The 15,634-nt window shown below is 32.4% G+C and overlaps 1 protein-coding gene across 1 annotated transcript in view; it reads right to left on the bottom strand.

The window, feature by feature from the left end:
- The window catches only part of PHIP (PHIP subunit of CUL4-Ring ligase complex), a 173,548-nt gene that overhangs the window by 147,884 nt on the left and 10,030 nt on the right, over positions 1 to 15,634 (bottom strand). The window contains 2 exon segments of the mRNA XM_074310460.1: positions 8,991 to 9,089; positions 9,200 to 9,350. Coding sequence (XP_074166561.1) covers positions 8,991 to 9,089; positions 9,200 to 9,350 — 250 coding nt within the window.

Here is a 15,634-nt window from a genome sequence, read left to right as displayed (position 1 = left end):
ACTGAGAAATATACATAGGAAGAAAATCAAAAGAATAGAGTCATTTTCACTGTTTTTGTTGTTTGCATTTTAGTTTCTCTCATTTTCCCCCTTTTTGATTTGATTTTTCTTGTGCACCAAGATAATTGTATAAATATGTATACATACATTGGATTTAACATATATTTTTACCATGTTTAACACATATTGGATTACTTCCCATTTAGGAGAGTGGGTGGGGGGAAGAGAGGGAAGAAATTGGAGCACAAGGTTTTTTCAAGGGTTAATGTTGAAAAATTATGCATGCATATGTTTTGAATTTTTTTTTAAGTGGTGACAATTAATAGCATTTACCTTGAAGGTCTATTGTGAATCTCAAATTAAAAACAAACAAACAAACAAAAAAAAAACACCTTGTAAAAACTGCTTGGCACATAATAAATATTATTTCAAAGCTTAAAAAAAAGAGAATAGTGTCATGAAAATTAAAGGAACAGAGTATCAAAAAGGAAGAAATGATCAACATTCATCAAATGTTACATAAAAAAAAAAAAAGGAAAGAAAAAGGGGCTATTTGAACTGACATTGAGCAATCAATTGGGATCTAGGAGAGATCAGTTTCAACATTGTTTAGTCTTTTTTTCAGTTATGTTCAATTCTTTGTGACCTCATTTGGGGTTTTCTTGGCAAAAATACTAGAGTAGTTTGTCTTTTCCTTCTCCACATCATCTTAAAAAGATGAGGAAACTCAAGTAAATAGGTGAAGTGACTTGCCCAGTGTTACAAAGCTAGTAAATACCTAAAGCTAGATTTGAACTCAGGCCTTTATAAACTCTAGGCCTGTACTTTGTCAATTATGCCACCTAACTTCCTTAGTTTCAGAAGATGATTAAATTATTTCCCTTTGGTGGAAGGAAAATTAGAAGAAAGGAAGAAAAGATTAGTATTAAAAATATACCCCCACTTTCCACCCCAAAAAAAGTAGTATAGTAGAAAGAAAAGAATAGTAAACATGTTATTAAGTCATAGGTAACAAGAAATGAGATATTAGTAGGAGAAATACTAGGCAGAGTAAGGGGGGAGAGGAGGATAACAGGAATGATTTTAGGGAGCTAGAAAAGAGCCAACATGAAAAAGTGTGCTTGGGGTACCAGTGGCCATAATTCAGGTCTTCTGAATAAGAAATCCAGTGCATTTTCCATTTTTGTTGTTTATTGGTAAGTAAGAGTAGGCTAACAGAGAAGTTACTAAGAAATTAGGAAAGAAAGAGAAGGCAACATTAGTTATCGAAGTAGGTGACTGAGGGTAAATATATATATAGAAGGAGAATAGAAAGAATAGAAATAACCAGATAAAAAAAGAGGGAGGTATAATGTGCCAGGCAAAAAACAAACAAAAAAAAACAAACATTGGATGGTATATCTCAAAATTCATTAAAACATATAGGTGATTAAATTTATAAGATGAGATCTTTGATAAAAATTAGTGTGGGAACTCTTTCCACAATCCCTTAGTAAATGATCACCTTGTATTGCTATGGCCAAATCTTCTGAAAAGTCTCACTAAATTAAACAAGGCTAGACCTTTGGCAGATCCAAGTTTTTATCATACTGATACTTGAAACCTTCCAGGTTTGTAGAACTTCCAAGAACCTATATTCAGTAGGCATTACCTTCAAGAAATTAAAGAGTTAGTCATATTAGGAAAATGTCTACATACATAAGACAATTTTTCCACAGATAACCATTCCAGTAATAAGTTCCTAGGCACAGACTCAAATGGACTTATCTCATTGATGTATATTCCATAAAACAATGCAGATCATAGCCTAGCTTGCTTAACTATTGTGGGAGACTTGTTCATTTCATTCTGAGTGACTTTTTCTACTCATACCATAACAACCCAATTAAACAGGCTCCCTATCAATAATCCCTCATTCTCGCCATACAACTAATTTTTTTTCACATCTTTTCATGCCATCTTTTGCATGATTTCAAAATTCTTTGTTCATAACACTTCAGCTTTCCCACATTCTCCACTTATCCAGAATATTAAAAAGATGAGATAGTTTCAGAGACATTTGAGGTCATTAAAAGAACATGACAATTTCCCCAAAATTCTCCACTCTGCTCTCCACCAGTTGAATTCTACCTCAATTTATTATCCATTTGCTGTCTGCAACACAAGAGGTAGGTTGCATCTCTTGATTTTTTTTCTAAATGGATATTTAGACCAACTCACAAGTAATTACAGATGTTATTTAGGAGTCTCCACAATGTTCCAGAAGTCAATGCAATCAACACAATGCTATCTACAAACAGAATTAGGTGGAGGGCTACAAAATTTATTTTTAAAAAATCCTTCAACTTGCAGGCTGCAGTGAATTTCATTCATATATAGTTTTATATCTCATTTGTTAGAAATCATTAGAAAACCAAACAAGGCTATCTGTTATACAACTTTAAAGGAATCTTGCATCATTTTACAATGCTAAGATGTCTCAAAAGTCATACTAAAGTGTTTAAGCTAGAGAAGCTCTGTCAGAGAAATTACAAAACCTATTAAAGTGATATTTTACTCTACTGCTCAACAATCCTCTTTTTACAGTCAAATAAGCAGAGTGAGATTTCATTTTCTCTATATTTTACAGTCAACTAAATGATGAGAAAGATGCAGTCTATTTTGGAATATTGTTTACAAAAGCCTACTTGTACCCATACTCATCCAGTTATGGCATTAATATACATGCACATTTTCACACACATTTTATATATGCAGGAAAGTAGGTACATGAATTGGTAGCTATCTGACATTTTTCTTCAATAATTTTGATATTTTCCTTTCCTTCAAACACCTTGTGAATCACAGCTATACCACCATGAGAAGGGACATCTTCAGAATGGGCCTTCTCTGTATATATTTTGTGCCGTCCATCTTTTTTCCCTATTCTTTATTTTCTTCAATGTATTTTTTACTTTCTCCTTAAGCTCATCTGAGACTATAAAAAAGCCTAAATGTGGGGGCTCCATTGTCCTTATTAGTTAAAAATTTGTTTTAGATATTTTCAGTTTTTCAGTCATCTATCTTATTTAATTCTTAAATGTTCTTAGAATGACATGCTTAGATAGGTTGAATGCCATCATTTCTTTAGTTTTTGGCCATATTATTTTTCATTATCTAAAAAAAAAAAAAACAAACCAATATTGCTCATAATCTTGCCTTATCCTTTTCTATAATATTTTATAAACAACTTTACATTCTAAATCAGTAAACAAGTTTATATTCCAAATCATTATTACTTCTGGTTTTCACATTAGCTATATAGACTAGGCAATATGAATATGAGATATATATGTGTGTGTATATATATATATATATATATATAAAAACACAGTGTGACAGAGAGATAAAATTAAAATTCTATTCACAACTATTGTAATCTGTGTCTATTAGCTTATCCTTTCCTCTCAAATAATTTACATTTTCCTTTACCAGTAACTTGTTCAAATAGCTAAAGCTAGAGATGTTAACAAGGCATATGTAAGCATGTATATATAAGTATCCATATGTACACACATGTATGCATGTGAATGCATAGATGCATTTATTTTTTTTTGCTTTTATGTTCTTCTCTTGATTTCTATTAGTGTGTATCTTTGCTTTAATAAGTGTTCCAATGTATATACTACACACAATCTACAAATGAACCTTACATCCCCTAAATAATCTCCTGACAGTAAACTTACAATCAAGTTAATTTTTGTGATATTATTTGGTACTTCACCATATTCAAGGCCTTTTCTTGAAAGAAGTAATACTATACAGGTTCAAGGCTGTTGTGCAGTATATAAGTTTCTGGCCTCTCTTCTTAATCCTGACTTCTCACTTCTTACTAATTTTTTTTATCATCTCTCTCTATTCCCATTTTTACTCTTAAGTCACTATATATCAAAGTACATGAAAATTTAATTTGAAGGGCCTAATTTGAATACTTCACAGACTTCTGTGAAGCAACCATTTTCATGGTAATCTGAAATGGAAAATAACCAATTGTTATATAAAATGATGTTTCTTCCTGTCTCTCGATATATGATAAATCCATTTAGAGCCCCTTGAATGATGGCCCGTGTGCCCCTTATATTTTTTTTATAGGTTTTTCTGCTTCATTTATAAAGAGAACATAAGAATTGACATTTTTCAACTGGACAAATATCTCATATCTATGGTACTAACAACTAGGATAGGATTTTACTGACCATATAAATAAAAATGCTATGATTCTTTAGTATTTTTCTGCTCCTTTTCTCAAAAGTAAAAAATAGTCAAAAATCTCTGCAGAAGTCCACATAGGACTAAGGAGTTTTTACCTTTTTGTTTTTATTTTATGGATTACCAAATCAAAGGAATTTATAACCAAATGGTGAGGCTGTTGATGACAGGCCTCTATTAACCGAGGATGATTCTGGCCTTTTAAAGTAGCCTTTCTCTTCTAATAAAACTTAACTTCCTGTTTCAGATTTATTTCTTATTTTGGGGGGATGAAGTAGGAAAAACGGCAAGTAGAACAAGTTCTACATTGGAAGTTCCTGCCAGATTCCACTGAAATTTTTAATTTTTCCTTACTACTACTAACCTATCAGTGACAGCTGCTAGAAACTGTCTTCAAATTCCAAATTTGACTTTAGCTTCCAGGGAAGCCAAGTTAAAACTCCATGTGAAGACTTGACAGACATACAATATTGAAAATGTGTAGTAGTCTTCAAGTGTATTTCACATGTATACAATCAAAAATCTAGGGGTTGAACTGGTATTTTGTATCCAATATTTCTAAAATGTACAGGACAGCAATTTTCTTAAGTTGTACAGAGAAAGCAAAAATGTTGAACTTAATTTTTCTATTATATGAGTGATGCAATGTAATAGAAAAATAGGTGCTTGATTCCACCAATTTTCTAAAATTCAAATTCTGTTACATTTTTTCTGCTCTGCCATTTAATCTAGATCTATTTTTCATGTTTTTAATCTCTCCCCATGGCCATTCTACTAATTTGTTTATCTGTCATCTAACCTGTAAATTTTGTTTTGGTTATTCTTAAAAATACTTTGTTGTTATTTCTAAAATTAACATTGATTTTCACTAAGTTCTGAAAATATCATTTTTTTAAATTATTAAAAGTTAATCTTACCAATAACATTCCTATATTCATACCAATAACATTGTATATGAACAATGGCTTCTCTGGAGGATTATATGGTTAAAAAATATAGATGAATTATTTTCTCATTAATGTTTTTTTTTAATCAACAGCTACCTTGTTCTCAAAAGCAACATCTTAAGAGACCAGTTATCACAAGAGTTGTAATAAATCAGATACTCTTGTTCCTCTAAAATCACCTACTGCACACACACAAAAATTCTACAAGTGCAACTGTACCTTATCTAAACTAATATTTTAAAGTCATATTTGAACAAAATTCTAAGTATTATAAAAACTAGTCAATTATGTACATTATAAAAAACAAAAAAGAATAAAAAACAAAAGTAGAATGTTAGTAAGTGTGAAGACCGAGTTAGCACCCTGGATACCTTAGAATCAGCTAGTCAGGATAAGCAAAAGTCCTTGGTCTTTGGGGTAGAAGTGAATTGGATGGACACAGTATCTGCACTCCCTCTTCTCTTCTTTCTTCTCCTCTCCCGTCAAATATGGCCCTAACTTGTCTTACTCCACTCCCTAATCCTTCCCACAATTCTCTGCATACACCAAAAGATTGAACCAGCACAGAATAGTGGGAAGGGCCATTTGCCAAGCATATGCTAATATTGTCCAATCGGTAATTAGCCTCAAGTGCTTGGTTGTCTGATGTCAGTTCATCAACTCAAAAAGAGTTTCAGCCTTTCACAAGTAAGGTTTAATTTTTTGGATTAAATACTCAAATTCCAGGCATGCCTTTACCTTCCAACTGTATATGAACAAAACTTCTATAAAAATTATCAAAAGTCCTACTTTGATTCTTCATTATGCCACAGAGATGACCCTGGTTCCTCAAATGTCACAAAACTCAAATTCTGCAGATCCTGCATTAAACTGAAAAGCCTTCAAAAGTAACAAATTATCTTTCACCCAAGGACTAAGACAACTATGTGCAGAGAGATGTATCAATATGCAGGCCAGCTATAACAATTCAGAAAGCCCATTTAATTATAACACATAGGTGGTGAATTATAAGATTATTAAATGGTCCTTGCCTTCAGAGAATTTACAATTTAAATGGAAAAGCAAAACATGTAGATGTACATATGAAATAGAGAGGAATGAGATGCTAATTTATGCTCCTGGAAAGAGGGAAAGATGAGTAGAAGTTAGCTTTAACATATACATGATAGGGAGTAGTTTTATGCACTATACCCAATCCTTTAAAAAACTTCATTTCCTTTCCATCTCTTAAAACCACTTTTTCCTTAAAGACTCAGCTCAAACTTCATCTAATTTCATAGAAAATTTTCTTGTACTTTCAAGCTGCTAGTGTTCTTCTCAAAACCACTCTATATTTATTTTTTATGTATTTTATATACATATGGCTGACAAGACTATAAGCTGCTTGAAGGCAGAGCCTATCCCAGTGCCTAGCAGGAGGTAATCACTTAATAAATATTTCTTTATTGACTGAAGCAAAGGCTAAGTACTTATAATTAATGAAAAATAAAGTTGACTAACTAATGGGATTAGGCTCTAGGGAATCTTCAAAGACAATGGCAGTGAGTCCACACTTAATTGAGGATACTCTCAAAACTAATAAAATCCCTCCCTGGAACCAACTTAGAAAGAACTAGAAACATACTTTTACCTCACCACACCTATACTAACTGTTTCCTGCTTCCTTCCTCATTCCAAAATCAGTATCATTTTCGTCCCCTCATTTGTGGCTATATGTCCATTCGGAACAGTGCCCAGAATGTGTTTTAAGAGCTTAAGAAACATTTTATCTAACTTTTAACTGGGAGTAGGGAGAGGAAGGGAGGGAGTGAATGGCATTAAAGCAATCCAACTGGTAAATTGGGGGGTTCCTTGAGTAGGGTAAGGCAGAATAGGGGAGGAGGATGGAGACTGACAAGATGACTAGCACATAAGCCTACTAGATGTGAGATGAGAAATACCTTGTTCATGGTGAGATCAGGTAGAATGGAAAGAAAGGGATGAATCCAAGAGATACTTTAAAAGGGAATGGAATGGAAAGAAAAAGGAGGATTCTAAATAACCCCAAATCTTCCATCTGAAGTACAGTGATAATGCTGACAGAGAAAAACAGAGCTGAAATGGGGAACCTGTTGGGGACAAGGGGAAGATCATTAGTTTAGTTTAGACATGGAGAATATGAGAAGATACTAAATCCAAAAGATGTCTTCTTTTAAGAGCCAACTCACTTCCAGTTGATCAATGATGGACAGAGGTAGCTACACCCAGAGAAGAAACACTGGGAAGTGAATGTAAATTGTTAGCACTAATATCTGTCTGCCCAGGTTACATGTACCTTCGGAATCTAATGCTTATTGTGCAACAAGAAAATGGTATTTACACACATGTATTGTATCTAGGTTATATTGTAACACAAGTAAAATGTATGGGATTGCCTGTCGTCGGGGGGAGGGAGTAGAGGGAGGGGGGGATAATTTGGAAAAATGAATACAAGGGATAATATTATAAAAAATATATATATAATAAAAATTATTTAAAAAAAAAAAAAAAAAAGATGTCTTCTTTTGTCGTCATTCAAATGTTTCAATCATGTCCAACACTTTGTAACCCTATTCTGATTTTTTCTTGACAAAGATACTGAAATGGTTTGCCATTTCCTTCTTCAGCTCATTTTACAGATGAGCAACTGAAGTAAACAGAATTAAGTGACTTGTCCAGCTAGTAAGTGTCTGAGACTGAATTTGAACTCAGAAAGACAGTCTTTCCTGTTTCCTAGCCTCCAGTTCTTTCCCTTGCTCCAAGCTGGTCCAAGACGTCTTCAAAGTCGTTGGAAATATGGTTTTGAGAAAACCAGCAACATACAGTTTGGTCAGTTTACATATTTTGTGTGTGTGAGCAAATCAAAGGGGAAAGAAGCATAGTTCTATTTCTTTACAGAGATTTCAACTATTTAATTTTCCTAGATCTAACATAAAAAAAAGAATATGGAATAATGGACAAAGAGCTAGTGTCTAAGTCAGGAAGACAAGTTCAAGTCTCATCTTTGATACGTACTTTATCGTGTGACCCTATAGTGCTCCCAAGCAACTCTAAGAGACTCTTAAGTACAGAACAGGGGCCAATCTGAATAGGTAGGAGTATTCTCACCAACACTTTACTATTCTGACTAAATTAAGTTTGGTTGACTGTTTGCTTTTTAAACAAATAAATGTCATCCTTCTCTCTCTCTCTCTCTCTCTTTTCCCCTTAATTCAGTCTCTAAATGAGTGTTTTCTAAGTGAGTCTAATTTCATTAACTCCCAATGTTCCCAATTTGGAAGGAGAGGGGAAGGAAGGAAAGAAAACTATCCTTGTTTGAAGAAATATAAGGGATTAAAGTAAAATCTCTGACTAGCAACAGAGAGGTTCAGAATTGGATGGGACCTAGGAACAACTTAAAAATGAATCTTCTCTTCAACGTATCTTTGACTGAAGACAGTTTTTCAATAAAATAGATTTAATAAGAATATGAAAAATCTACAACTTGAATTTTTTCAGAGACTTTAGCCTTGACTTAAATTTTACCCCAAAGTATAACAAATAACACATATATGTTATGTTATACATAACACAAAATTAAGTATGATTATAAATGGCCTTATAGCAACGTACCTAAAAATAATCTGAAATTTCTGCAGTACTGCTCTTATCTGAAATTCTGATAAAGCAATATATAGCATGGAAAAGTGATCTACTTTAGCTATACCAAAAAATAATCTTTGTTTGGTTTTCTAAACATTTCTGTCCCACATGATTAAAATAAAGAAATTTACTTACCTATACTGGGGGGACTTCCATAGTTGATTGGAGACTCAGGAGGTCTTCCACAATGCAAAGCAGCAAGAGCAGATCCTTTCCACACAACATGTTTGCAGCCTATTGAACATATATGTATATTTATATACATATGAATATAGGCACATCTACACAAAAACTTTAAATGATGATTTTAAATCCCTTTAAGCCTTCTTTTGAAGCTTCCATACTTTTATTTGTGCGAAGCAGAGACTGTCTTCCAGCTCCTAATAATGTTTGTACTCCAGGGACACTTTGAGGAATTTCTTGCTCTAGAAGTGGTCCTAGTCGATGGCATATTTGCAGCAAGTGATCGGGTGCCAAATGTCTATAATACTTCACCTATTGTGTGAAAACAGAAAAACATAAAAAATATTTGCTAAAGGGAACATGAACATTTTCATGGCATAAAGGTCATTTTATGTCCCTTACCTAAAATTCTAAAGAAAAAATTGTCATGAAAGTGAATTTTTCATTTAATTGTAAGAGAACTGATTTTTAAAGCACGGAAATTTGTCCTAGCGACTGGGGTTAAGGGAGTTGCCTAAGGTCGCACAGCTAGGAAGTGTTAAGTGTCTGAGGCCAGATTTAAAGGCAGATCTTCCCAACTTCAGGGTTGGTGCTCTATCCATTGCGCCACCTAGACGCTCTCCCACATCTAGTCTTTAAATCCTTTACACATTATCTAAACTTGACCAAAGTCACAGATTTTAGGTCTTATTTTTCTTTCTTATAAAATGAAATACATAGATGATCACTATCTAATTCTCATCACCTCACAATTTTTTTTTCTTAAAACATTTGTATTTCTGACAAGAAATATCCTAATTCTTAAGTTTTTGCTGCCCCAAATACACAACAAATAACAGAGTTTGGAAAGGTTAAAGAAGGAATACAACATAAACCTAACAACTTAAAAAAATTATTGTTGCTATATTAATAAAGCAATTGTAAAGATTTAAGTTATACATTTTAAAGTACAATAAAAATTATGACTAATGCAAACAAGATTAGAAGGGAAGTAACAAATTGGGAAAACATTTTTACAGTTAAAGGTCCTGATAAAGGCCTCATCTCCAAAATATATAGAGAACTGACTATAATTTATAAAAAATCAAGCCATTCTCCCATTGATAATTGGTCAAAGGATATGAACAGACAATTCTCAGATGATGAAATTGAAACTATATCCACTCATATGAAAGAGTGTTCCAAATCACTACTGATCAGAGAAATGCAAATTAAGACAACTCTGAGATACCACTACACACCTGTCAGATTGGCTAAGATGACAGGAACAAATAATGATGAATGTTGGAGGGCATGTGGGAAAACTGGGACACTTGATGCAGTTGGTGGAGTTGTGAAAGAATCCAACCATTCTGGAGAGCAATCTGGAATTATGCCCAAAAAGTTATCAAACTGTGCATACCCTTTGACCCAGCAGTGCTACTACTGGGGTTATATCCCAAGGAAAAACTAAAGAAGGGAAAGGGACCTGTATGTGCCAAAATGTTTGTGGCAGCCCTTTTTGTAGTGGCTAGAAAATGGAAAATGAATGGATGCCATCAATTGGAGAATGGTTGGGTAAATTATAGTATATGAATGTTATGGAATGTTATTGTTCTTTTAGAAATGACCAGCAGGATGAATATAGAGAGGCTTGGAGAGACATCAACTGATGCGTATGAGTGTAAACTGCTAGCATTTTTTTTTTTCTCCCCAGGTTATTTTTACTTTCTGAATCCAATTCTTCCTTTGCAACAATAACAAAATTCGGTTCTGCACATATATATTGTACCTAGGATATACTACAACATATTTAATATGTATAGGAATGCCTGCCATCTAGGGGAGGGAGTGGAGGGAAGGAGGGGGAAAATTCGGAACAGAAGGGAGTACAAGGGATAATGTTGTAAAAAATTACCTATGAATATGTACTGTCAAAAAATGTGATAATTATATAATAAAAAAATTAAAATAAAATAAATAAAAATTATGTTTTCAACTATCAACATTGCCATTATATACTTCATTCACTTTGACTTTTGTGTTAATTAAATTACATTATGCAGTAGAGATTAATTAAATTTTAAAAGCACCTAAAGTCTTATTTTAATCTTTCAGAGACTCAGTTTCTTCATCTGTATATAACAGAAGTAGTAATATCTGGAATACTTATCTCACAGGTTTGCTATGAAGATCAACGGAGATTATATAAATGTCAACTACAATTATTATGCATAAAGGAAAGCAAAGTTCCACTCTCTACTTTGGTTTAGGTTGATTACAAAGTAAATTCATCAATTATGTATTTATAACTTTATGGGAGAGATGGGGAAGGAAGACTGGAAGGGGCTATCACTTCAAATTCATGTTTATGCATAATACTTAATACAGAATTAAATCTCAAAAGAATAAGAAAATAATGATTATATTATTCTGCCTACCCAAATCATGTAAATTTTCTCACTATAGTACCTAAAAAATAGTATCCATTGCCATTTCATTATGTATCCCTTATGATACCTGGGATGTATGTCTGTCAAATTATTCAATATTAACTTGCAATAGTTTGTTAAAGTATAATAAGACCATAACTGACATTTTTAAAAGGCTGGATAGCATTCACATTTTTTATATTATCCCTAATATACATTAATATTCATCAGAATTTGCTTCTATACTACACATGCTTTTTTCACACTTTGGTTTCAGTTAATTTATTAACAAAAAGAACTGAACAACTGAAGATCTAGAGTAAAATCTTTTTCTCACTATGTTAATCTGTTGATGAGTTAAAAATGGAGGTTTTAAAAATGTTTTCATAATTTCTTTCACACATTTATATATAAAATGCTTATCTGTTTTGTGCTGAGGTAACATTCAAGCAAATTCTATATCCCATATTTTAAGAAACATTCACAAAGATAATCACAAGCATACATAAGATCTTGACAAATTTTGTAATTTTCAAATTTTCATTTGTAATTTTCAGCAAATAAATACCAAATAAATAAAATAAAATAAATAAAAAATAAAATACCAGAAATACATCTAAATACACACATACAGATATAGATATATATGTAGCATTCATGTCTACTTATAAACCATGTATTCTAGCTAATAAAACTAGAACACAATTCCTCCCATGATGTTGACTAAATACATTAAACACCTAACAGGTATGAGTTTTACCAATGAACCTAACTCTTAAAAATAAAACAAAAGCACATAGCTTTATTGTGAAATGAGTAAAAAGCCTAGAGCCAAGACCTAAACAACTTTCTTTCTATCTCTATGACCTTGGGCAATCAAAATAGCCAAAGTGTTCTCAGTGTTAGATAAAATAACTTATAAATAACAATAAATCCTACAAACCTACTATTGGATGACCAAAGTATCTTTTAACTTAAATTCCATGATTCATACTTATCAAAAACTGATTTCTAAAATTATTAATTTAATACAAGCTAAAATATATTATAAATTCTTGCTCAGTTAGAAAAAATGCTCAAGTTATGAAGGAAGGCTTCTGATTAAATGAATTTTTCTGGCTAACTAGGATATGCTTTTAATTTTAACTCTTACTGGAATGACAAAATTATTACAAAAGTAATAATCTCTAAAAAAGTAACATCAATTTAGTTTCTTAAGTAACAAATATTGAACACAACTATTTTAAGTTGGTATTTAGCAGTGCCTTAGTGAAGATTATTCTGAAGTTCAATTTTCATTATAAAATACTAGCTAAAAAAGTTATATATAATTTAGCAGGTTGAAAACTATCCCCAGGATATACATTCAAGAGTCAAGTATTTTTAGATTGGGACATCTACTCCTTACTCCTTTCCTCCTGCACCCCCTCCAAAAAAAAAAAAATTCCTAATAGAACTTGATTTTGCTGCAGCTTTTCAGTTGTATCTGATTCTTCATGATCCCATGTAGGATTTTTTTTGGCATTTATTTTACTAATCCCCTGCTATCTAAATTAAAACTGGACAATGGTCTTCTGGACTAAAACGTAAACCCATGGTGCTCTTCAAAGCACATACATCCTTTATTTTATTCAGTTGTGTCCAACTCTTAGTGATCCCATTTGGGCTTTTCTAAGCAAAGATACTGAAGTAGTTTGCCACTTCCTTCTCCAGCTCATAGTACAGATGAAACTGAAGCAAATAAGGTTAAATGATTTGCCTAAGGTCATAAAGCTAGAGTCTGAGGCTAGATTGGAATTCACTAAAACATGTCTTCCTGACTTTCAGGCCTATCTATTATCTACTGTGCCACTTGGCTGCCCACAACACATCTTTTACTAACCATATTACCTAGAATCTAAAAGTCCTTATGTAAAAATCAATTTTAAACTTTTAATTTACTTAATGTCCAACCACAATTCAGGTATTCAAAAGAAATCTTAAACAATGGTACCAAAAAAAAAATCAGCTTAGGAAAATTACCAGTCCCTCCAAAATATTTATCTTTAGGATTAGGGGTCTATTGATTAGAACAAAGAAAAACTGACAGTTTCTACTTCTGATCAAAGTTTTCCTTATCCTACTTCATTACAGAGCATACAACAAGCAATTACCAACACTACTACCTGGCACCCTTTCCAGTTTGTGATTAAGATGAGGTATCAATGCTAACAGCACATTTCTCCTAATATTTTCTGAGGTATAGTATTCCAATTCCCCATGGGTTTTTCAAGTTATTTTTCAAGTTGCTTAAAATATTCTAAGTTGCCACTAAAGAAATAGGTAATCTGTTTTCTGTGACATACGTGAACCCATATAAACTAGTGAGGTGTCAGGAACAGGATATTCCAGCAGAGAAGAACTACAATCTGAAATAATATAAAATTGTCCTAAAAAACCAAGTAAAAAACTGGAAAACTAAATCACTGTATATAATTGTGAACTTTCTTAATAAAAAGAAATAAAACCTGGATAAATGTCCAAATCTTACTGAAGTTCAAAAAGTCAAATTCATAAATGTACAATGGGAGGCATGGCTGGGCAGCAACTTGTCTGAAAAAGATCTGAAGATTTTAGTGGCCTGGAAATTCAATATTACTTAATAATGTGACAAGGGAAGCCAAAATCAAATTCCTAAGATCTTAAGTTGCATCAAGAGGCATTAAGTTCAGAACTAAGGAGTTAAGAATCCTACTGTACATTGCCTCAGCCAATTCACATCTTGGGAATTGTGTTTACTTCTGCGTACTTTTTAGGAAAAGTACTGGTAAGATACACCACTATCCAGAAGTGCATCAGCACTATGGTGGAGAAAGGGCACTATGATCATGCAATATGAATTTCACTGAAGGGATAGTTAGCCTATGAAAGAAGTAACTCAGGATATGATTACTGTCTTCAAGTAGCTCAAAGTCAATCCTATAGAAGAGGAATTAAGACATTGTTTTGCCTGCCCCTAGAAAACTGAACTAGATGTAAAAAGGTAGAAGGCGCAAATAAATTTTAAAGGTTTGAGGTTAAGGAAAAACTTCTAATTATCAGAATTATCCACAAGTTAGGTGAGATGTTTGAAAATGTTGTAGTCCTTGTTAGTGATCTTCAAACAAAGGCTGGCGTGGTACTTTTTAGGTATATTCTACAAGGTTCTTAAATCTTTTCTTTTTTCATGGATCTTCTGCCCCAATATTTGGCACTCTGGTGAAACCCTTCTCAGAATGTTTTTTTAAAATTCAAGTAAATTTTGAGAGTAATTTTTTCCCATTAAATTAAGGCATTCTCCAAAACTAGAAGCAATTTTTGTTCAAATAGTAATTATATTTTATGATGAGGGCCCTCCCTATACAGATTCTAAGACCCAATATCTAAGAAACAAAATTTATCAATTCAGAATAATTTAGTAATTCCTCTATTTCAATTAATCAACTCATCTATCCCACATGTCATAACCTACTCTAAAAGTAGACTATGCATATACCTATCTTTAGCAGTTTAAACAGTTTACTAAGGCTTAATTTGTACAATCAAAGTAGGTTGTAATAGGTCAGTAAGAATTTAAAAAGTATTAATTCTATCACTTGGCAAGGGCAAGGATCAAAAAAGATGGAAAATGTAAACAAAAAGATGGAAAATGTAAACAAAAATCATTCATGATAAAAGCCAAAAACATTAAATTTCACAGAATGTCATGAAAATTTTATCTTTAAAAGCTGAAATAAATGGGTCCCAGGTATAAAATGTTACCTTTTTCTAATCTAGAGAATTTAAATTTCCTTTGACATACTTTTAACAGATTTTTTAAAAAACTACTTCATACCATTTAATGTAAATATTAAATTTTTCACATTTTATCAACTGAGATTTACACATATTTCTATAATTCTTCATTTCAAATATAAAACAAACTTCTGTTATGATTTTAAAGATTTTTTTCACTACCTTCTCCCAACTTTCCTGTCTACTTATTCCCACAATAAGAGCAAACCAATATAAAGTAAGTCTATCCAAATTAACCAAGTGTGGAAACTGGAAATGTCAATCCTATGTTTTATAGAACATTAAGATAGCTTCACATTGACTGACCATAGTCAAAGTTAAAGGTACCAATTTAATCACACCAAGGTAAAACTCAATAAAGGAAGCTCATTA

Source organism: Sminthopsis crassicaudata, chromosome 4, assembly GCF_048593235.1.
Source record: "Sminthopsis crassicaudata isolate SCR6 chromosome 4, ASM4859323v1, whole genome shotgun sequence".
Taxonomy (NCBI): Eukaryota; Metazoa; Chordata; class Mammalia; order Dasyuromorphia; family Dasyuridae; genus Sminthopsis; species Sminthopsis crassicaudata.
Note: the sequence above shows the minus strand (reverse complement) of the source record. Positions and strands in the feature narration are given on the sequence as shown.